We start from the raw sequence: 24,412 nt of genomic DNA, 5'->3' as shown, positions 1-24,412 counted from the left end.
TTGGCCAGAATGAAAGCTATTGCTGTGGAAAGAATGAAGGCAACAGATTTTTACTTTACCGATTTGAAAATAGCGTGGGTCAATATGACCGCATCACAGCACCGAACTCCTCCCAGCGCTCATGTAGCTTTGGTGGACTACTGGATCACACCAGCCTATTCTTTTAAGGTCAATGTCAGAGTGAAACCCATTTGATCAAAACAGATACAAGCCTAATGATTTAAATACGGAGGTTGTTTCCCAAATCTGAATACATCAGGCAGGAGCCAGAAAATGAGGGAATTATCAGCACGGGACAGGTTGCTCTTCTGTTAGCACAGGAGCTACGACAGCATGACAAGCTGAAGTTTTGCTGCAGTTTTAATTGCGATGCAGGCGTTTTTCCTAACACCCAACTCGCTGTATTTACCTGCCGGTTTTGCAGAATGTGCCAGCGCTTGGCATTTGCGAGCCCACCACCTCCCGCTAGGTCAACCCCCACCATCGGACGCCAGAGAGCCGCCAAGAACCGGGCTTCCAGCATATTCCTGGCTGCGCAAACTGCTTTTTTTTTTTTTAGCGGGCCCAGACGATGCGCCTCTTTCGGCTCCAGGGCAAGGGGCGGCGGGGCACCCGGGGCTCCTCAAGGGCAACCTGCGGGGGATCCGAGGAGCGGGCGGGGGGCGTGCCACGAACACGGGTGGGAGGCTGCCCCCTCGCGATCCGCGGCCCCCAGCGGGGCACATCCCCTGTGCCGCCCCCCCGGGGCGGTGCGGGGGCCGCGGACAGGTGTGGGCCGGCAGGGGGGCGGGCGGCGGGGCGGGGGCGGCCGGGTTTGTGTGTAGGCAGCCGGGCGGCGCTGCCCCCCGTGCGGCGGCGGCGGCGGCGGCGGCGGCGGCAGCGGGAGCCGCGGCCCCGCGATAAAAGGGAAGGGGCCGGGCGCTGCGCGCTGCGGCGGCACCAGCAGGGAAGGAGGGAGGGGACCGGGGAAGGAGCAGGAGGGTTGTGCCGAGAGAAGAGACACCGCCCGCCCGCCCGTCCGTCCGTCCATCCATCCTCCCGGAGGAATCCCGGTCGGCCCCCCCTTCTCCCTCCCGGCGGGAGGCGGCCGCGCATCGAGGAGGAGCCGCTGCCGCCGCCTCATCCATCCTGCGGCACCGGCCGGCGCTGCCAGGAGCCCGGCGAGCGCAGGTGGGTGGGTGGGCAGCAAGGGGAGCCCCTTGTCCCCAGCCCTCTTCGGCTGCTGGCTCCGGGTGTGGGGTTTGGGGAGGGGTCGCGGCGAGGGGCTGCGTGGGGTAGGGGGGGTGCCGGCTGCGGGGCGGCGCCCGGTGCGCACCTGAGCGGCCGCAGCCGGGCTGGGGGCCTGGGGGGGTCCCCTGGGGGTCCCCATGGCCGTCGGGGGCTGCGGTGGGTCCCCCTCGGGGCACCCCCGACGGGGGCAGCCGGATGGTTGCGTGGAAGCGGGGTGCGGGCAGGCGGCGGCGCTGGGCTTTTTTTTTTTTTTTAATTTTTTTTTTTTTTTAAAGAGCATCTTGTTCTTGGAAAATCGCGTTTAATTTCGCTTTCTATTCCAGTTTGTGATTTCGGGTAGAGGCTGTGATTATCGTTGACGTAGCGTAGTGTGCAGAGCGCTCCTTGATGGGCGCAGGTACGCGGGCAGCGGTAGTCACCCATGCGTTCGCTGTGGCGTGGTGAAATGAGTTAGTTTCCGTCTGTTAATGACTTGATAGCGTTTTTCCAAATAGATGTGTGCTGGGGAGTATTCGTGCGGGTGCTTCCAGAGAAGATATGAGCAATTCTTCACTGGAACAAGGGGGAGTACATGCGCATGTAGAAGCCAGTGTTCCCCCGGAGCTCGTATTCTGAAACTTCGCTTTCAGTGAAACCCCTGTTCTGAACGCTGAAAAGCTTTTTTTTTTTTTTTCCTTTTTTTTTTTTCTTCCAAGAAGACTTGAATTTTCTATTTTTATTTTTTTATTTTTTTTTTATTTTTTTATTTTTTTGCAAAGGATTAACGTGAGTGTTCTGGGTACTACGTGTTCAGTGTTGATGTAAGTGTTTAATTTGCCACAGTCTGTGGCGTATTGCTCAAACTGCAGTAAGCGTGGAATAAACGTAGTGCTTTTCATTACATAAAAAAGTTCAAGATCACTTTTACCTCTATGATACGTTCTTCCATACGTTAGCTTCTATTCGTATGCATTCTTTGCAACCTATGTAACAGCAACTGAACTCAGTGCGCAAATCATATTTGCAAAACTGTTCATTTTTCAGATGGAAGAACAAATCAAATTAGTTTTTGTATTTACCTAGCAGTTAAGTGCAGATGTTCTTGTATTCTGACTTGAGAAGTCACCTTGCTCTGTCAAGGTTATTGCCTGTCCACTAGCCAGCAAGGATAATGTAAAAATCTGTGAAGACCTTATCTGTCTTTGAGAGTTCTAAATGTTCTGTTGGGTTAACTGGAGTTGGGATTGTTTTATTTCCTGCCTTCCTGAAATTCATTAAGTAACAAATGACAAATAACTCAGTCCAAGGATTTTAACACCCTTTTTGTGAAAGGGAATGCTTTAGAATGGCTCTGTAGAGAAAAAAAGAGCGAGCAGAACAGTCATGGGAATAGGATTTGCAGCATTAAATATGGTTAATTTCTCTTCTATGACTACAGGTGGCAGTGTAGAAGCCAAGAACAAAAATTGGCAGAAATTATGTTCTGTATACAAGAAAATGAAGAGAGTGTACTCATGACTAAGCACAGGAACCTGGAAAACCACAGGTATGTAAAATGATTCATACAACTGCCTATAGTGCTCCCAGTATTTACTGTATTCCTATGTTCCTGGCACAATAGGTATTTCTGGACTAATGATCACTTCATGTATTCACAATAAGAGCCTAATCAAAATGCCATGGAAAAATCTATATTTGATTACTTAAAAAAATAATAATAATAATACTTTGAAGGCAGTATGCAAGGACAGGTGGGATTTTCAGACATTTATAGGTTATGTTAACTGTGAAGAATCATTATGATTGAGTTAATTTCCTTCTAAATAAATATATTTCATATTGATAAACATGGCAGTAATAGCCTGAAATATGCTTGAAGTGGTGAAACATCAGATACAATAGACAGTTTTCCACGTCTGTACCATTTTCTAATGAACACTGAAGAATCGAAAGCATGAGGAGAGTTATAGACATGTAATTAAAAAGACGTGATTTCAAATGATTGTCCAGTTGTGGTGCGTGTCATTGAGTGTTAAGTCTTCTGCAACTAAAAAGTTCTGTTGTTCATTCTTTAAAAATAAGAATTTAAAAGGCAGTACCTAATCAGAGCTCATGATTAGCTCTCATGCTTCAAAGCAAAGGGAAGTAGTAGGCTACCTGAGTAATTATTTTCTCATTAATTAGCAAAATTAGAGTACAGCAGAGCTTTTCTTGTATGTTTACATCATTGTGCACAGCTGGTAGAAATTAGTCCATGGGTCTGCATTCCAGGATTCCTGGGAAGCCATGGAGGATGGAACAAACTCAGAGCTGGAGCCTGAAGAGTTCTTGGAACTTGTGTATGGGAAGTTACCCTGGTAAGAAGTGTCAAAGTGCAACCATCACCGTGTTTGTTAATAAGTTTGTTCTTTTGCATTTGGCTATTCTTTCTCTACTCTAGGAAGGCATTCTCCCTAAATCTTAAATAGCTTCCAAGAGAACGTGGTTATACCACAGTGTTTACAGGTGACAGAGTCCCCTTGTGTCAGCTACCCTGCAGTAACTGGTTGTAGGTACTGTTTTAGTTATCCCTGATTGCAAAGTAAAAACACAGGTGCAGACAAAATGCTTTATTTCACTGTTAGAATGCACTAAGGTATGCATCCCGTTCAGTATAATCGATCAGCTGTCACCAACAAACCCTTAAATTCTGTAACCCTTGAGATTCTGTAATCTAAATCAAACAATTTTTTTTCCCCCAGTGATTGAAAAACATCCAGGTTATAATATTTTTTTGGGGCATCCAAGCCCTCAAGTTGTAAGCTCCTTGGGGGGGGGGGGGGGGGCTGTACTGGGGAATAGTGAGACCCTGATCTGTGAGTGGGGCTTGTGGGTGCTGTCAATGCCTTCAAAGTACTCCATGCCTTGGATAGAGTACCCTAAAGAGCTGACATAGTTACTAATTTCAATTTAAAAGAAAAAGTGAATGAATTTGTGTCTTCAGAGCTGTTCTGCAGGGAAGAGGAGTTCTAACCATCTTTGCCTGGCCATTACATTATTGCTCACCACTTGAGTGGGGATCCACTTAGGTAAAACTGGGGAGGAAAAAGCAAGCAGCACTAAGGTCTGTATGACCATGTAGTTTTTTATTATTACTTATTGAGCAAAACTTAGTTATATAAACTTATAAAGCTTATATGAATAGCCATGTTTAAGATGCCTGAACTGCTTGTGCAGTACAGGTCTAAGTGTACTTACAGCTTTGTTAAACATTGAGTTCATTAGTTTGCTCTAACATATTTAGAACAGAAAATGAAAATGTTATTGGTACAAAAATTTTATGGAGTCTTCCATTACATCAAGTGTTCACCAAAATATTAAATACAACTGGTAACTAAGCAGTGTGATGCTCAAGAGTTCAATCTAGAGACACTTCTCTATGCTAATTATGAAGTATTGACATAAATGAATGAAACTACTTGTTAAAGTGCCTTTTGCAGTGTTTAGCAGTTATGTGTTCACAGGATGATTCATAGCATTCAGCAAGTTGTGATGAGTTTCCCCAGTGTTACTGGAGATTACTAAGTATCTAATGTATTTGTACTGCAATGGGTTACTCTAAATTAAATTTGATGGTGGAAAAGAGAGGAGAACAATTTTCTATCAACTGAAAAATCAGGCCTATTTTATAGATCAGTTGATCAGTATTGAATTTGTCTTATTGTACAATACATTTTATACTTTACAATAAAATGTTTATTCATTTTGTCCATAAATACAGCAGTGTGTGTGGGGGGGAAAGCATCAAGACCCTTTGTTGCTGGAAGCTGTGTACACTATGTCAAGTCTGCTGTGTTGTTGGAGTTCTAACTGAAAGTAGGATTCATAGCAAGAAACCTGAATTTGGAATCTAAATGCGTAACAGCCAATTCTGAATCAGCAAGTTTTGGTTATATAGAACACTATAATGATTAGATGTTGGATGTATTTGTAAGTACTGCTCTCATTAAGGATACAGCAGATGCTATGTCTTAAACTGTCTTCTGATTCTGTTTTGAACTGAAAGTTGTGGCTGGTTTTATGTTCTGTCTTAAAACTGTGTAAACCTTTAAGCACAGTCCATCATTCCACAAGATCATAACAATCACACTATCATAACAATTGGTGTAATCCATTATCAGTTAACTGCCAATTGTGCTTTATAATCTATCTGGCAGTTATCAGAAATGTCTGTTAATGTTACCATGGCTTTACACAAGAGAAGTTAAAGTTTTACGCTTGTTAGTAGTTGTATAGGATTGTCTTGAAAAATTCTGTGTGACTGTACAAAATGCACTGGGCCTATGGACTAATGAGACTGAATGGCAGAAAGAAATGTATTTTTAATATTTATTTTGTGAAACATTAACAGGTATCAAGCAGTTCAGTATCAAAGGCAGATTTTTAGAAAACAACTAGGATGTCTATCAGGAAGGTGAGGATGATCTGAATCGGAGTCCCTGGGGGGAGATGCACAAAGTGGAAGCTTCAGATGGAGGACCTGAGAGTAAAACTGAAACACAAGGAATGTGTCTGAGGCCATTTAGCCTAGACACTTTGCCTTCTCATACTAATAAAGTAGCTACCATTTGCTAACTGGAGATCTGATATCATGTTCTTAATCTTAACATTATCAATACAGCTGTTGAATCAAAGGGATAGCTATGACACTTACCATAGCTGGAAGGGGCTCCTGTGAAAGTCACAACATGCTAAGTGCATGTGGAAATTAAAACCCCAGGCAGGTAGTCCCACAGCAATCTCTAGGCTGGATGCCACTGGACTTCGATGAGATGTAAATCCTAATGCAGGAGGATGTCAAACTTGTAAAGCAGAGATGATCCTGAAGTTACATTCTGTAGATGAGACCTTGCTCTCAGATGATGGCTAAATTTCCTTTTTCTCTAAGAATACCACTGCATGGTATTGTTCCTAGATGATAGGAGGGTATCTCCTGTTGTGATAAGAAGACTTAGTTTACTGGAGTACAACTAATGGGAGCAAATGATAAAATCCATTCTGGAACATCATGACCTTCTAACTGTATGCCAAAGTAGTTGACAAGCAAAAGGAGTCTAGACCATCTCCACCAGCTGGAGAAGTTGGTGGAGAAGTACTGGTGACAGCAAGGCTACTAAAATAGCTCTGGAAGCAAAATCTGAGTTGTCAGAAGGTTAAGAATAAAGACCTCTAAAGACCTCTGCAGCAGCATTCTGTACAGTAATCCCAGTACCCTGTATAAGAACAAGCAGAAAGGGCACACAGATCAAGAAGACCCAACTTCTTGGGCTGGAAGTCCATAACAATGCTATATGTAGGACAGACGTTGACAAAAGTCACGTGGTAAAGAGTGGAGAACTGCCTGAACGAATTCAGTCCTGTGTAGACAGGAGCCCAGAAGAATAAGCAGTCAGACCAAAACAGTTTCTATACAGCTGCTAGAAGACTAAAAGATTAAAATTGAGGTATGGAATACCTAGTTCTAAAGTGAGTTATTGACAGTATAGGTGTACCAGAGAGAAGGAAAGCTATCAGGATATTCATTAGCGGGTCATTGAAGAAGCCTGGGAAGATGGACAACCAAAAGAGTAAAATGCTTGCAGCTAACGTCAAAATTAAAGATACTGATTGGAGGCTCAGAACAAATGAATACCCCCTAGCAACTCCTTATCTGACTTTTTAAAAAAGTTTTTTTAAAAATAATTAGCATGGTTAAGCAGCTGAATAGAGCAGGCTGTAAGGAATGGAAAGATACCCTTCAAAAATGTGAAACTTGAGCAAATTAAGCATAAAACACATGGTGAAAATAGAAAAAGCCTGAGTGATTTGTAAAAGACAAAGAAGCTTGTCACAAATAATCTTTAAAAACTTCAGAAACAGGGAAACCATTGGGCTGGTAGATGATTAAGACCTAAAAGAGCTCAAAGAAGATTGTGTTGTATCAGGGAGGGTATGAGGTGTTTGTGTTCACTGTGCAGGAGCACTGGATGCGCTCAAGAGCTGTGGATCTCCCTGTATAAAAATGGTGAACTAGTGACTGTGGCATTAGCCTTACAATATTGCATTGGTACCAGTAAAGCTGAGGGTTTGCAAATGTAGTAGCAGTCCTTAAGGCTACCGGAAAGCTTATAGGAAAGAACGGGATGAGTACAACTGGCATTCATTCCAGCCAGCTTGCTAGTAATTATAACAGTTATAATTATTACAACATTGTAAGACCAGACCTTATGGATTCATGGACAAATTTGATTTATCAGGAAAGAGTCAGCACAACCTTTGTAGAGCTGCCTCATCAGTCTGAGTTCTTTGAAGACATTGAGACGGTGAGTAAGTGTGATCTAGCTGATGCAGTATGCTTAGGTTTCAGAAAGTCTTTTGAGAAGTACTTAGCAAAATGAAACTGCTATGACATAAGAGGAAAGGTCCGTCCTAGACTAATAATTGGTTAAAAAATAGGGTAGAAATAAATTATCTGTTTTCACAGTAGGGACAGCAAAAACGAAAGCCAGTTATGAAGAGCCAAGGAGGGATCTTGTGATACTTGTTAACTGGGAGTGAAGCAGTAGATGAAGCTGATATTGATAGGATGAAGTAATGCATGCAGGGGAGAACAATCCTAGTATTATTGAGTCTGTAAACTATTACCACTAAAGGAAGAGATTTTGTAGGGAGCTTGCCACAGTAAATCCAAGTATCACTTAAATGTTCAGAACAGGTAAAAAAAAAAAAAAAATAAGGAAGAATAGCTAACAAAACAGAAACCTGCTATGCCAGTCTATAAACTGTCATAGCTCATAAATTGCACCTCTGGGTGCAGTTCTGATCTTCATATTTAAAGGAAGGGAAGAGGGGGGGGATAAAAAGTGGGGAGATACTAAAACTAGAAATAGGTGGCAGTGATGATAAAGAGCAATTAAATAGATTAGTAATATTCAGCCTGGCAAAGAAACAGCTGAAGATGAAAATGAAAAAAGTCTATATAGAAGTATAATGGAAAACACAAATAGGGAATGCACATTAACTGTCTCATGTATTACAAGGCCCAGAGGGGATCAAATAAAATTTTCAAGTGACAGATTGAGAACAAAATAGTGTTTCTGTTGTTATTGTTGTTTTGTTTCCCCCCCCCCCCCACAGTGAATAATAGTTTAACTGTGAACCACTACAGATACTGGAAGTTTATCTGGGTTGGGTTTTCAGTGCAAAAGCTTAGAAGAACATAAGCCACAGTCTCTGAAAGTTAGAGAGGGGGAGGATCCTGTGTCCTGCCTGCTTTCCCTGTTTGATTGTGCTTCCATAAATATCTGCTCCCAACCTTTGCAAAAGATGCAATATGGGGGTTGGATGTATCTTTGGTTTGACTGAATATGGCAGTTGGTATGTAAAATAAAGACAAATAGCAGACTCCTAAAGAAAATGCTGACTGTATGCCAATCCTGATACATAACAGAATTATTGGTGAAGAAAATGTGTAGAGAAGAGTTTTTTTGTTTGGGGGGCAGGGGGACTAATAACTTCCCAAAGAAAAAAACACACACACACACACAAAACAGTTTTATTCTGAAACTGTAGCGGTCCTCATTATACCACATTGACAGCTGAAGTTTAGTGCCTATACTATATACTTGATAATCTTTGTTCCGAGTTGCTGTTGTGGTTTAACCTGTCTGGCAGCTAAACACCGCACAGCCTTTCGCTCACCCTCTCCCTTCCCTCTCTGGGATGGGGTAGAGAAATGGGAAAGTGAAGCCTGTGAGTTGAGATAAAGACAGTTTATTAAGACAGAAAAAATAATAACAATAATGATGATACTACTACTACTACTACTAATGTGTACAAACAAGTAATGCACAATGCAATTGCTTATCACCCGCTGATGACTGATGCCCAGCCTAACCCCGAGCAGTCCGGCCTTCCCACCCCGCCTAGCCATCTCTATCTATTGTTTAGCATGACGTCAGATGGTATGGAATAACCATTTGGCTAGTTTGGGTCACCTGTCCTGGGTCTGTCCCCTCCCAGCTCTTGCTGCACCCCCAACCTGCCCATTGGCAGGGCAGAGTGAGAAGCTGAGATGTCCTTGGCTTGGTGTAAGCACTGCTCTGCAACAATTAAAACATCAGCATGTTATCAGCACTCTTCTCATCCTAAGCCAAAACATAGCACCCTACCAGCTACTAGGAAGAAAATTAACTCTGTCCTAACTGAAACCAAGACAGTTGCCAATATTCAGCTTTAGTTCAGTGATTGTTCAAGGTATGTTGGGCCTCTGTTGCAGTTTATCTTCAGATGGACTGAGTTAAAAACTGAGCTGCAAAAAATAAAGCTTAAGTTAGAAAAGCTGGAGACAGTCTTATGCGCATAATAACATGAAAAAAAAATACAGGTTTTGAATCATGAATATGGAGGATAAAATCCCATTTCCTATTAATAGGGTGAGACTACACCTAGGTTCTTACCTTATCCAAGCATTCAAGGACTTTTAGTCAATAGAATACAATAGAGTTGGACTGAATGAGGACTTGGAGAAAATAGGTTATTAAGAATAAAGGATGACTTGACTGTTAGACGTGAAAACTGTATTTAAATATTAAAGGCATGTGAAAATTACAGAACAAGAATTATTTAGTAATTCAACCCAAGTAACAAAGTGAAACTAGGGAAGAAATAACATAATGGAAGAAAAGCCTCCCAGTGTTGAGCCCTATGAGCATATGTAAGCACAACTAGCAGAGAAGTGCAGAGCTGGAGCAAACACAGTACTGCAGGCCCTACGGAGTTACAGGAATAGATGCTGGTATGTATGCAAAGGCTAACTCTAGCCTTTATTAAAATTAGTCTTCTTGGATTCCTGTGGCTAGTCACAACAAACTAGCTTCTCTAGTGGGTGATACGGAGCACCCAAAGCCTGTTCTGCTCTCAGTTACCTTCTAGAGGAGTCTTTCTTTTCCACACAGGCAAGGGAGGCATAGACGACTGGCCTTGCTAAGTTGAAGTTGCCCTTTGAATACACCCATTCTGTATGCGAGTATGGGACCTGATTTTCTGAATGTTTTAATAGGTCACCTTTTTTTTCAGTGCTACTAGAATAAAAATACATAGGAAGACAATACTAGCTAAACCTATTTTTAAAGCTTTCGTGATGAAATGGATATTTCAGATTTCTTAAAATTCAGATTGTCCTGCAGTTTTCTATACTTACCTGACAGAGATAAGAGCCATATTAAAAATTAAAATAAAACATGTTTTTGTTTAAAAAAAGCAGAGATTTTTTTTTTCTTTTCTGGAATAAAAAGATGAATCACACAGGAGGAGATATGAAATTTTTTAAGCTACTGAAGTTAGGTAATAAAGCCTGTTTGAACAAAGGAATTCATTAATATATCCCACTAAACACCCCAACAAACCTTTTCTGTTTCTCAAGCATGGGAGAAAAATCTCATTAGCTTAGTTGTTTTAATGATCTCCTTGAATGCTTTTTAGTTTTCCTATATATTTAACAATAGCAAAACATACCTCAAACAGTCATTTTTTTTCCTTTTTAATTCCCTATAATAGAATATGATATCAAAAAAATAAAGTAAAAGAAAAAAATCTTATTTTCCCCTCTATTTGAAACTTTATGTTATAAGGTAATGATGCTGAACCACTGGCAGTGTGATATTAAAGGAGATTTTAGTCAGTACAGATGACAGTACGTTTTTTTTGTTTTTAAAGAGGTACATTATAAAACAGAATTTCACTAATACTGTACTCATGGGGTTAGACTTCCAAATTATTTAAAACTGTACTTTAAACCATAATGTGTGGTCTTAAACAGATAAGAGAACGCAGCAGCTAAGTACGCTCTCAAGCAGTATTTATCCCAATGTTATCTCAGGAAGCTGACACTACTGCGTATCATTTATTGGATGGAATCAGCTCTTTGGAAACTGCTTCAGTTAGATTTTTCTGATGCAAAGCCCTCTGAGAAGACAGGGTATGTAGTTAAGATTGTGAAACATCTGCGTATGAACCAAACCTTTTTTTATTTTCTTTTAAATAACAGCTAGACTTGTTTTTTTTATATATATATTTTTTGTATTTTTCCTTTCTTTATCCTTTTTTTTTTATGTTGTTTTGGAGAGGGTGCCTGGCTCTGCAGTTGTTCTCTAATGCCTCACAAATAGTTGATTGTATTTCTTAGTTTTCATCTGGATGGTTCTTACTGTTCCCGATAATTTAAGTGGTTGTGCACTCAATAATAATAATAATTCTGAAGTCAAAATGAAAGTCACATGCTGTCCTTGACTCAGATTTCAGTTACATGAAGTCTGTGTTGCTCACAAAAAAAGTTGTAAGCTCTTATGAAACCCTAGATAAAATGGAAGCCAGATCCCAAAGCAAAACAAAAAACTTACTTATCAGGTCTCTGCTGAGCCACTGACCAGGGACAGATGTACTTCTGACACTGCGTCCTATAGCCTTCAATCTTGCTAGTTCCTGAAAATGCAAAGAAATTCTAAGTCCACTAACTTAAGGGACTGAAACTGTCACAGATTGCTTTTTCTCCTTTCAGATGTGCCTTCTCTTCTGTTTTTTGTTTTTGTGTTGTTTTGTTGTTTTGTTTTGTTTTTGTTTAAAAAACTTCTCTGCAGTTTTACCACTAATCATCATCTAGATTCCCAGATACTATACTTTGTTGTTTATTTTGACCTATTTCTGTGTTTCCTGAAACTTGTAGATACGGTCTCACTCTTTCCTTTACTCCATGCACAAATAATTTCTAATTGGAATGAATATTTAACAGCATATGAAAGATCTAGACATAGCACTGACCCAAAACTTGTTATTTTGTGAAATTTAAAGAAGTTTTTACTTTGCTTGATACATGTGAAAAATCTGGGCTACCTTAAGTGGTAGTGTGCTGCATCAGTTTTCTGATGAGAAATGCCTTGTGAAGACTGTTTGGTTTTACAAATTTTACTTCACAAGATAAATGTGCATACAATCAATTATGGAGACCAAGCCAGTACTGTCAACTTCTTCACCCATGTTATCTCAGTTGCTTCCTGTTGTAGTCATTTGCTTGTTGAATTAGGAATTCGTTAAGGTGAAAGTTCCTGTGGAGTATGGTTAATATCCTTTTGAACAGGGGTGTTCTGTTGAGTGGTTCCTGATCTCTCAGACTGTAGTGTAAGTAGCTCACAAACTCTATTGCATGCTTGGTTTAATATAAATCGTCCCTGGGAACATGGTTGTTGGAAAAAGAAGTTGAGGATCTTCTGATTTCTCTGTATCAGTGTTGTAGCCAAAAGGTCAGTCATGGCTGTATTTGTTTTCTGTGATCATTTTCTGTGATCCGGTTCTTTGCTATACAGTTTATTCTGCATGTGTGGAAGGCAGGGTTGTTCACCCCACGGAGAATAGTCAGACTATTAGGCTACCATACGTAGAGATGTTGGCTTGTGTTGTGATTGTGCTGCAGTCATGAGGCTGTCCTTTCAGGAAAGCACTTCCCCATCTTTCCCTTCAGACTACTTGAAGAGATTCCTACTCATCTGCTGAAAGAATGAACACAGGTACCTGACTTCCAGAGGTGGTTTTGGATTCCGGATGGCAGGTCGGAGCAAGTCCCTAGCCTCTATAGCACAGGGTCAAAGCCGTAGAGGGATTTAAAGTCAGTGTCTGTACTTAGGGTTAGGTTGTTTCCATCTTTTTATGGGTACTCTGGATTGTCCTCTGAGGCCTAGTTCTCTTTGAGTTGGTATAAAATCAGATGTTTCTCAGAACTTTGCCATATGTCACATTTTAGCTATACATTTAGACTCCAATGTGCAAAAGTTTGTGAATTCCAGCATAGAGCCATTGAGTTTTCACGTGAAGTTAAGTGGGACATCATGACTAAGGTGAATGGAGATAAGTATGTAAATAAGACTCTTCAGGGTTTGAAGTCTTGGCGATTTCTGTAAAAGGTCTTTTTCATTTGCTCTGTGTATCTTTTTTTTTGTTTGTTTTCAGTACTCTTGAAACTGTTAAATCAGGACTAGTTTCTTTTGGATGAAAACCACAGCTCTATTATTGAGAGAATCTTCTATTTAAAATTCTAACTTTCAAGTTTGAGCTCCAGCATTGTCCTACAAAGCCAAAAAATAATTTCAAGAATTTCTTGCAAAAAGATCTTGTGAATCTTTTCTTTCACAATGTTTTCCAGTGAAAAGTACTTTCTTTTTTTTTTTTTTTTTAATTTGAACCATCTTTTCTCCCTCTCTCTTCCCTCTTCCTTCCCTCTTCCCCCTCTTTTTTTTTTTTTTCTTGTTACAGACAGAACCTGGGAAATTTCAACCTAATAAAGGTACTGCTTTACGTTTGTAGGACTAGGGCATGGAGGAGAGTGGTAGTGGTGCTCATAATGAGTTTTGAAATGTTTAGTAGGTAGTAGTCATTTCAAGAAGTCTGCTTATAAGTCCTTGATTCTGCAAGTCATAGAAAGCTTGTATGAACTTGAAGCCAGGTGGACTACTTACTTATTAAATACCTTGCTGAGTTGTTCATAAAGCATGAGTGGTTCAATAATTACTTTGATTTCATTTTAACAATTCAAATTAGAAGAAAGTTTTGTCCCATAGAAATTCCATTTTCATTTACTTCTCATTAATTATTACCTAAGAACATAGCAAACCTATAAATGATATAAAGTTGCGAAGCTGAAAAATTATTAGGGACTTAGAATTAAACTTAGCTGTGAGGTTTTTAGGTAGTGGTATAGTGTAAACAGTGAAGTTTAAGAAAAATATGTAACCATTATCAAATGCATAGATAGTAGGTGACTTGATGACAGGTGGTAGTTGGGTAAGAATTTTAATGCTAGCAGTAGAGGTTAAGTTGTGCAGTGGGAAGGAAAAGCTCATACCCATATTTTACATTTACCAGGTACTTCACAGTTAATGCAGTCTGTGACAAAAGTTGATCAAAAGGCATACAAAATATAAACAAAAGGGAAAAGAGACCAGGCAAGATACGATGACAGAATACTTAGATATAAAAAATGTTGTTTTACCAGTATTTTTTTCAAGTGAGTCTCATTACACAATTCCAGTTTTTTCATCTGAAAACTGTTGCCTGCTCTCTGAGTTCTTTTTTCTGTTACTCCCTGGTGGTCATGCTCTGTCAAAATATGTCCATCTAATTGACCAAATTTGAACTAGGGAGTACTTTTTATTTTATTCAGAAAATGCTATGGGTCTTCACCCTTAAGGGGTTTTTATTTTTATTTTATATTTTATACATAAGTGTATAAATCAAAATCAAAGATGCAAAGCTTCATCACTTAGACCAAGTGTTTATTAAACAGAACAGGACTTCCCTTGGATGATGGCTGTTCATTTTCTTGATTATGCGATGAATCAAATGTTGCTGTGTTGTTGTTGAAATTCTTAGGTATTTCTGTTGCCTGCTCTAGTCTCAAATGTTCTTTTACCGTTTCCATTGCCAGCATGTATTAATCCAAGACCCTTATAAGGAAGCTTCTATTCTATTATTTTAAGAAACTAGTTAGACCATTACCATTTAGAAACACTTAAGTTTTCCACCAACTCTACCAATAAAGATGCTTGTTCTACATGGCAGCTTGAATAAGTGATTTCCTTCTGTTCCAAGGCTGTGTCACTTTACTGTGTTGATGTGATCCCCTCCCTGCCCCCCCTTCTTCTCTAACTTTCAGTATCTACTTTTCAATATTAAAATGTTCATTATTGTCCCTCTCTAATAAATTTATTTATGTTACCACTTTGTCAGGCTAGACTTCTTCCCCTTGCTTTTAGGTGGCATTATTTTTTGTTTGAGTTTTAGTTGAATGGCATTACCTTTGACTTTGGTGAGGCATTCACAAAGGCTAACTTGAGCCTAGTAGGAATATTGACTGTGTTTCTTCTCTGGCTAAAGGAAAATGAATGGGATTTCTAGGGCAATTCTGTGTTTCCAAATTAGACTTTTTTTTTTTTTGAAGTGTCCTCCAAAGAAAGCCACAGCTTTTACAGAAGGTACCAGCTTAAGTAATACCCTCTACTGTTTCTTCAGTCCTATAAATGAAGGGTAAATGCTCCTTTCTAATTCTTGTAGCTGCAGCAAAACTGGATTTGATGGCCACTGGTGAAGAACTAGATGCATGGTTGCTGGATTTATCAGAACAGGAGAAATAAGAGGAACACTTGAGAATTATGATTTATTTTTTTATTGAGTTACAGGGCATATGTATTCATGTTGTTTTGAACTGTGTGTAATTGATACAGAATATACCTTACTTTAGTGATTGACTTTAGTTTCAGTTTATAGTGACTGTTGGAAATTAAAGAATGCAAATAGTTTAGCAGGGGGGTTCTCAGGGTGGCTGTCGCGTAACTGAACTACAGATACTTGGTGGCTGGTGTCACTAGCTTCATAATGTAGAAATTACCTTTTATCACAGTGCTGAAAAATTCATCCTGTTTTGGTACGTAGAAAGTTGTACTTCTGTCTTACCTGAATTGAGCAGTCTTCTGAAGCTGGTACATGGATTAAAATATTATGTGCTGTTACAAACCTGTCACTAATGAACTGAACTCATTTTAACATGGTTCAGTTCTTGGACTATATCCCCATCCTTGTTCTTGCAATGGAAAAAGTTGAGAATGCTACCAAAAAAAGGCTAGCATTGAGATCTCAGAGGCCTTCATACTCATCCCTTCATGTGTGTTTGCATAATGTCTGTTTATAGGCTATTATTAAATCATTGATTATAATATGATACTAAGGTTATATATGATCTTTCACAATGCATAAGTTCTGGGGCTTTTTGAATAAAATAGTATCTCTGCTCTAAAATAGCTTATTGTAGAATCATAAATACTGGACAACAGACGAAGCCCTTGCTGTGCGCTCTTTTACCTTCTCTTGGTTCATTAATTCAGAAAATTTACCTCAAATATATATGTCTGTGTATTCTAAAGATGAATTCCAAGCCTGAATTTGTAACACTTCTGTTATTTGTATCTCATAGAATTCCCACAGAAACCTGTTATTGAAATCTGATTAATAAGTTGGCTAAATTAATAGCATTTCTCAGGTTTTAATGAGAGTAGGTTTAATATTTGTAATTCTTGACTTTGGTATTCTGTTACTTATTTTTTTTTCCCCAATACTTCCACATATGTTTTCGTTTTCTTTTTTATGTTTTCATTTTCTACATTAAGTTTTGTACATATACTGGGAGAGGATTGAGGGTGGTGGAAGTATGGAAAGATCTGCAGAGAAGCAATACCTTGTGAGTTAGAGAATTAAATTGTTTATTTAATGTTAGTAATTTGCTTAATGCTATACCCAAAGTCTAGGTGGTGAAAGAAGACTTGGGGAATTCCTTTAAAAAGTGATACCAGAGTAGGAAAGAATGTTAACAGACAGTGATTAATTACTTATTGCAAGAGGGGAGCTTTTTGTATCTCTTCTTGGTTTGAGATGAGTTGCCGTATATTGAGAAGACAGAGACTGGCAAAAGACTTTCCTGTCTTACTAAGTTTTGAGATCAGGAAATAACTAAATTTACCATGGGGAGTTTACCTAACTAACCACAACCTTTTACTAATATGTTCATTTTGTCCTCACATACAAATTTTGAAATAAAAATGCCAGCACACATGTGTCACTGATGGGAAGTAAAAGGCAATATTTTGGTCATAATTGGTAGGAGGCGAGACTGACGTTCACATGAATTTTCCCCAATTGCAGGATGAGTACAAAATATTTCATAGAAAAATAAATTATTTCTAAAAAAATCTGTCATCCTGGCATTTGGAAATGCTTGTGCTTTCCTAGTCTTAATGTTTTGTCTTTAAAAGTGGTTTTCTAAAAAGTAGGAAATACTTCATTTGTTTGAAACGTTCAATGTTTTCTTTTGATTTCAGTCTCCAGCTAAAAACCTAAGACAGCCCTCAGACTCTTGTTTTCAAAGTCAGAAATACCGTTACACTCTTTTAAAAACCCCTCTGCACATCACAGGACATGGAATTTGCTCAGCGATGATTCTGCTGTGCTCCCTATCTTGCAAAGAATTAAGGGGTTGACAGAGAATCTATCACTTTGCCTAGCACTCTGTTAAGGCAGTTGATTATTCTTACTGATAATTTTTACAGTTTTAACTCCTTCAGTCACACTTGGAGATGCTTCATTTTTACCCCTTTAATCATTAATGGCTTTTCCTATGTCTTCTCCAACTTCTTTTTTTTTGGCATCTTTTTACATACAGTTCAGATGTCTGCTTTACAGTATTGTTCTCACCAGACATTGAAAAAGCAAGATTGGCAAGTGGTTTTCTGTTAGGTGTCTAGGGATGGCCCTAATCATTTTTTTTGCTATAACATTGTTTGCAAGGCACATGTGAAATGACTTCTTCAGTGACCTAGGACATTCATGAAGATAGCCGTGGTCCGGGTTATGGTCCCAGGCTTCAGACATGCACTGACATTGCATTCACATTGTATTTTTTGCCTTCACTATGTGTTGTGTATGCAGTTGAGAATTTGGGGAAATACCATGTCTGACTGGCGATAAGTCTTCTGATAAGATGGTATCTGAGTCTAATGGCGCTTCTTTAGCTCTGATTTTACTGAAGGAACATTAAGAGTAAGAAAACTGTCTGATATTTTATGTTCTTTAAATCCTTGCATTTTGTAATGATTAAAAAGTTAGTCAATTACATGTATGCTTACTCACATTTAACATTACACTTAATTAAGTCAGTGAACCGTACAATTGTGCAATTAAGTCAGTGAACTGTACTTTTCTCTTCTATGAGGGAAAAACTAGAAAAAAAAATTACTTTTTTATTATTTTTAACAAACTTCAAAAGGCTGTTAGGAACTCCCCTGTTCCCATTTTGCCCCTTTGAAGTCTACTTACTGTCTTTTCATTAAGTTTGATTTTTTTGTTGTTGTGCTTTTTATCCCCTAAGAAGATAGAGGATACTCACTCAGGCTACTGTCACTTTCTTTCTTTTGTGATCTTCAGCATCCTAAGGTCACCTATCTGGGGTGCCTTTGCTACAGCGGTACAGGAATTAGCCTGGCTGGGTGATGGCAAAGGCAGGTTTATGGCACGGGGGTTGGAACTAGATGACCTTTAAGGTCCATTCCAACCCAAGCCATCTTTGTTTTCAGCCTTTGGGGAGTGAGGGTAGAGATGCAAAGCAAGAAATTAGTCTTATCAGTGGGAGCTGTGAAGGGACAGACAATGCATAGCAGGGGGCTGTCATGCAGGACATATTCAGGCAAAATGGTGCAGAGTGGCACTAAACAAGGCAAAAGGCATTAAAATTTGATATGGCATGGAATTGCAATAGTGTTGTCATGGTATGGTGGGTCTTCATCTCATCTCATATACATGTAGTCCGTTAGTGTGTATGCAGAAGGCTGGGCCATGTGCAATGGATGAGGAGCAGTTACATTTCTGTCAACCTAAAGGCTGCATAGATTGCCCAGCTATAGATAAACTAAATTTTTAGAAGAGAGGGCAGTGGGAATGACAACAAATTATGGAGCATATACAACAACTGTTGCAGCGTTACATCAAGATAAAAGATGCATGCTAGGATTGAGTTATGCTACCTTGAGTTTTTGAGAGTTAAGTGTACAGCATACTAAAACTCAAAACTAAAAATGGAGTTGGGGTGTGAAAGCTCAGGCATTGTTACGACTGAAGTGAGGTCTATCTAGAGGAGTGTATAGGCCTCTGAAAACAGAAAACCAGAAGATAGTGAAAGGGTGCTCCAGATAAAATGCTGTAGACAGTCTTTATATGTGGAAAAATTGTAAACATCTTGATATTTTTCTGTACAAAAAAAAAAAAAAAAAAAAAAGAGTTTCTTTCAGAGCTAAATGTTTAAATTCATAAAAACTGGGGGATCACATGTATCACATACGTCATGAAAAATAGGGGAACAATGTAGTTCTGCACAGCTATTCCAAAAGTTTCTTTTCTTTTTGTGTTCCCTAGTACATGCTAAAAATATTTTCAATATCTTAACATCTGCATTACTATGAAAAATGGTATGTCTTTGTTGCCGTTCTTGCATTACATTTTGTTCTATGCTCTCTTCATTTGGGACGTGAAGTCATGTTCTTTTGTCAGTTGTGTACCTAATTGCCCTGACTCTCATACTGCACTGTGCACCACTTGGAAGAGGTTGTTTCTTTTGTTCTGCCTCAAAAGAAATTTACTCTGTATCTTGGGAATATGGAGTTAGTTGATTGTGAAAGCGTCTTCTGATTGGCAGAGAGGGGTGAGAGATAGGGAGCAAAGCCTTTCTACGTAGAAAACATGAGGCTGAAGACAGGCTGGATGTGAGTGTATTTTGCATACTACTTTGTATTAGTGCATCTAATCTTAAATGCATCAGTATGTCCTATTGATGTCCCCTGCAGCATGGGATGCATGGGTAAGGCCATGCCCCTGACAGGCTAATGAGCACCGTGTGTTGGAAGAAGGTGCTTGAGTGAAGGTGGGCTGTAGTTCTGATGTGTGTCTTAAGTAGAGGAAGCAAAGCAGGCAAAAAATAGGACTGTGATTGCTGTGAACACAAGAAAGGGAAGAGAAAAGTTAAGACAGAGTGGTAATGGGGCCAAGATAGTAGCAGGTGAGGGTACAGCTGGAGGAGGTCATTAGCTGTTGGATGCTGCTGCTTTCCAGTACATTGCCTGGAACACCAGATGCATTTATTTTTTTCTGTCCAAGCTGGGGCACTGGAAAAGATGATGCCCACAAACTGTTGTTAGTTACTCAAATGACTCAAGCAACAGAGCTGAATGATAATGCTCTGACTTTGACAACTGCACTGCTGAAAGACAATAGGTTGCCACACAAATGAATTTTACTGCCTGGTTTGATTCCTCACCACCTCGTCTCCACCCCCCTTTAAATCTGTAGAAATTCTGCAAGTACAGAATGCACTTTAAAAGAAATGTTAAGGGGTCGGAGACAGGCAGACAGAACAGGGGCATGCTAAAACTGAGGTTGCATGTTACTTCAGTTTTGCTTTCTTGGATGTATGTGTTGTTGTAAAATATTCTATTAAATGGCAACTTTCGTAGTTATTTCTCCCCTCCCCTCTACCCCAAAAGAAACATGCCTGTGACAAAAAGGTGTTTATGGGATGAATGAGAGATATGTAAGGGATTAGATGATCACAAATATTCCGGAGTTGGTTTGCTTGGACAAGAATGCATTCAGCTGCCCTAGGCAACCCCCTTCTCCCAGGGGTTCCTGTTGACTGCCTCCATCTGCAGCTCCCATCTTCTGGGCAATAGCACTCATACCAACAGCTGCCTCTGGGGTTTACATATGTTTAATGTTCTCACTCAGAAAACTGCTTGTGGTATGGGTTTCCCTTTTTTGTACCCTTGCTGTAAGCCAGCAGCATAGCAGCAGTTCCAGGCTTCATACAAGCTTCCTATGTGTTTCAAAAGAGGTGCTGGGCCGTGCGGACAGCCTTCATTTATCATTTTGAAGTAGCCAGTATCCCACTAATGGTGCATACACTGTACTTTTGGGAACATCTCATCTCTAAATTTCTTCTTGTCACAAGAGCAGGAAAGTGTGAATGACATAGGGCATTGGACAAGGACAAGGGAGGGTCTCATGGCTAAGACATCAGGTGGTATGAGAGGGAACTGAATTCTGTCACTGTTGCCTGTACCGGTGTTTTTGTATGAAGCTGTTGTTTTGTGGCAAACGTCTAAAATGCTGGTGTACGTCTTATTTTTTGGATTTCCAAGTCAAATCCAGGAGCCACGTGGTCTTTTAAAGCTAGGTTCAGATGACTTGCGGTAAGAAATTCAGTATAAGTCACAACCCCTACTACAGAGTAGTAGGCAGTGAAACTTAACTGTTGAATCGATGACATGAGACTGGAAAAATCCAACAACCGAGACTGGGAATTGTTTAGTGTTTGAATTTGCAATAGCAAGTCAAACACAACTTACTGGGATGCTCCACATCCCAATTTTTGATGTTCTCCAGAGAGCAATGTGCTTAGAGAGAAGTGTTTGAAACCAAAAAAAAAAAACAAACAAAAAAAACCCAACAATAGATATGTCAGTTAATCTATAGCTCTTTTCTATATTAAGTTAGTTTTAAATAGCATTAAAGGCTCAATTTAGCAGAGCACTTAGTAAGGCATCTAACTGCATATTTGAATTGAGGCCAGGATTGATAAACTTGGATACTGTGTGATAATACATTCTAATATGATTGCTGAATCCACAATGGTTAATGTGTATGTCCCAGACATGGCTGTGCTTTGTTTCTGCTGATACTTGTTTTTTTTTTTTTGTAACTTTCAGAGCCAATTTATTTGTGGGTTTGGGTAAGGAGTAGTTCATGCATTTCCAGAAAGAATGGGGTGCAAATGATTATTTTTTTTAAAGTAATGAATTTATAAGTAAAGGATATTCTCTAATTTACCCGAATATCTGAGATGTGTCTCAGAGCTCAAGCTTGTTTTGTTTCCTTTAGCGCTCTTTTGTTCAATGGTTATTGTATCATTTGTTGTCTCCATACAAGATTGTTACAGAAGCCTGGAGAGGGTGTTCTGAGAGCTCAGAGACCTGTAAAGGAAAGAATTCCTTTAGGTAGAGTAGCATTAAAACAATACTTATTCTTAATTTATGGGAACGCATTAAAATTGTGTCTGAAGGGTCACTGTAATAAGGTCTTTACCTCATTACAAAAATAAGAGACTGACTGTTTTAAAACAAAACACAACGATGTTAAGAGAAGATTTTCACGGCTTCCAAAAGATAGTAGATTTATGGGCAGTTATCTTCTAAAAGGAGGGGATGAACTTTAAAATTCACTAAAGCCAAAACATGAATGAAGAAGAAGAAAGGGAAAATAGTGCAAGGAATAAGGAGTGTAAAGAACGACTAGTATATAGAACAGGTACATAAAATATTAACAAAAATTTTTGAAGTCTTGCTAAAGTCATTTCAACCCAAGCTATCCTAAAGAGAAACAAAATAATAAGATACATTGCTTTCACCTGACTTTCCAGTAGAAAAGTATTGACTTCCATTTCTATTTCCTTTAAATTCCTGTGAAAGTTTTTCAAGTTATTTCATTGTGGCTTGGCTAGAGCACCTTGGCTAAATGCTATTTAAAAAATCTTGTAAAATCTTTCATAAATGTATAGGAAAGTAAAATATATATATATATCCTTGGATTATGGACTGTTATAATTTCGAAAGTTCAGATTAATCTCAGCGGCTTTGTTCCTTCTACTTCTCTATGTAAATCAAAGGAAGACTCAACTGAATGCTGTGCTTTCTCTGCATGGGCACGATGGCTTCTCGAAAAGGAATATCTTTAGGATGTGAGAAAGCAACAAAAATATTTACATTCAAAACAAAACAGCATTTACAGTAAGGAAGAGTGTATTTGATTATTTAAGCATAAAATATAAATGTACTTGTTAATAGACCTATGAAATAAATACTTTCAGAAAGTACTTGGTGGTGTAGAATGTAGAATACACTGTATTGCCATAAAACTAAATAAAGCAAGTAATATTTGGTTTTCATAATACATTTGACCAACATATTAAAAAACATGGTTTGAATTAAAATTTAATAAATCTATTACCTTTGTATTTGGGGGGGGGAGGGGGAATGAAGTTGTTTCCATTTTACTTGTAGTTTATGATCTCCAGTTGAAGGATTCTATCTGGAAATCCTCCCATAAATCAAGCATAAACATTGATAAAGTACAAAATAGTATTTTACTGTACAGTGATAGGGCACTTTTCTACTCTGCTAGTTATAACAGCCTTAATTTTGAGGCTTTCTGGGGACAAAATTACCATTTCTTTGCTGTATTTCTGGTGATCATTTAGTGATCATAGCTAAATCATAAGAAACAGTAATTTCAAATTTTCACCTTTTCTTTAAAATGAAAACCTAAGTAAGTTTTATGAAGATTACTTTTAAATACCTATCTCTGCTAGGCAAAATACAAAAATAACATAGTATAATTTTCTTTTGTCCTTTCTTTTTGTAGGAGTTATTATAAAAGTAATTATATCAGCTAAATTCCTTTCCTCTTCCAAACCTAGACGTATGTTTAATTTCTCTGCATCTATAAAGACTTAACTCTTTTTTTAAAACCAGCAGGCAACAATGACTTAAAGAATTTTCTCATCAAGGATATAATCTTATATTCCTATATTGACCCATCTGGATAGAATATATTCCTCTAGTGTTTAATCCCACTGGCTGTTAGTTGTAGGAAAATCATGTTAATGGATAGATGATGCATCAGTAAGATAGAATGTGCCTTAACCCAACAATATGACAAAAAACACTAAGTACAGAGTAGTAATCTGTAGACACTATCCTCCTGAAAGAATCTTTCTATAAAATTATTTTTCAGTACCATTTCTTTTTGTAGCATTTCAGACTCAGAAAAACTTAGGTAGCTGATATTGGCTTAGTGAGTAAATTTTATTGTATTGTATTGTATTGTATTGTATTTTATTTTATTTTATTTTATTTTAATTTACTTTTACCAATTCTAATATATATATTTAAGGCCATTTGAATGTTTGTTTAATATTTATCAAATTTCCTGTATATATCTATATGTTTTTATGTATACACATGTATCTCATGATTTGATATATACATACACTCACACACACAAATGATCCCCCATAGAGAGAGAGAGATACACACATATAGAAAACATGTGGGGTGTGTATATATACTTATCTAATTTCCTCTGATTGTTTCCATCCATCGTTATTGAGACAAAATGCGTTTTCTTCAATGGCAATGCCTCTCTCAGTAGATTAATTATGAATGTACTTGTCATGTGTATGTAATTCCTTTTGCGGAACTACCCCTACAGAGCACATACTGAGGGAATATTGATGGGTATTTCAGATCAACAAATAGAGTGAAGATAGTATTTTGAAACAGAAGCCAGTGACAAAAGTCTTACTGACTCTAGTGGAATGAGAAGGGAGGTGGGAGAGGGATGAGCAATAATACACTAATATGTTAATTCAGCGTTGCCACCAATTATATCTTGTGCTGCTTCACCATGATATAGTAACTGTATGGTAGTGTTCAGCTTATAAAAATAATTCAATTAGTAGCCAAGTATAGATAAATCTGAAAATATA

The 24,412-nt window shown here is 38.6% G+C and overlaps 1 protein-coding gene across 1 annotated transcript in view; it reads left to right on the top strand.

Annotated features, from left to right (window-relative positions):
* The first annotated feature begins 571 nt into the window (after positions 1–571).
* The window catches only part of LOC140001380 (uncharacterized), a 78,541-nt gene continuing 54,700 nt past the window's right edge, over positions 572–24,412 (top strand). Inside the window, exons 1-3 of the mRNA XM_072032834.1 lie at positions 572–1,170; positions 2,648–2,755; positions 3,481–3,566. Coding sequence (XP_071888935.1) covers positions 572–1,170; positions 2,648–2,755; positions 3,481–3,566 — 793 coding nt within the window. The remainder of the gene's footprint in view (positions 1,171–2,647; positions 2,756–3,480; positions 3,567–24,412) is intronic.

The sequence above is a fragment of the Anas platyrhynchos genome, chromosome 1, assembly GCF_047663525.1.
Source record: "Anas platyrhynchos isolate ZD024472 breed Pekin duck chromosome 1, IASCAAS_PekinDuck_T2T, whole genome shotgun sequence".
Classification (NCBI taxonomy): Eukaryota; Metazoa; Chordata; class Aves; order Anseriformes; family Anatidae; genus Anas; species Anas platyrhynchos.
The sequence above is the reverse complement of the archived record's forward strand: the minus strand, read 5'-3'. Positions and strand labels throughout refer to the sequence as shown.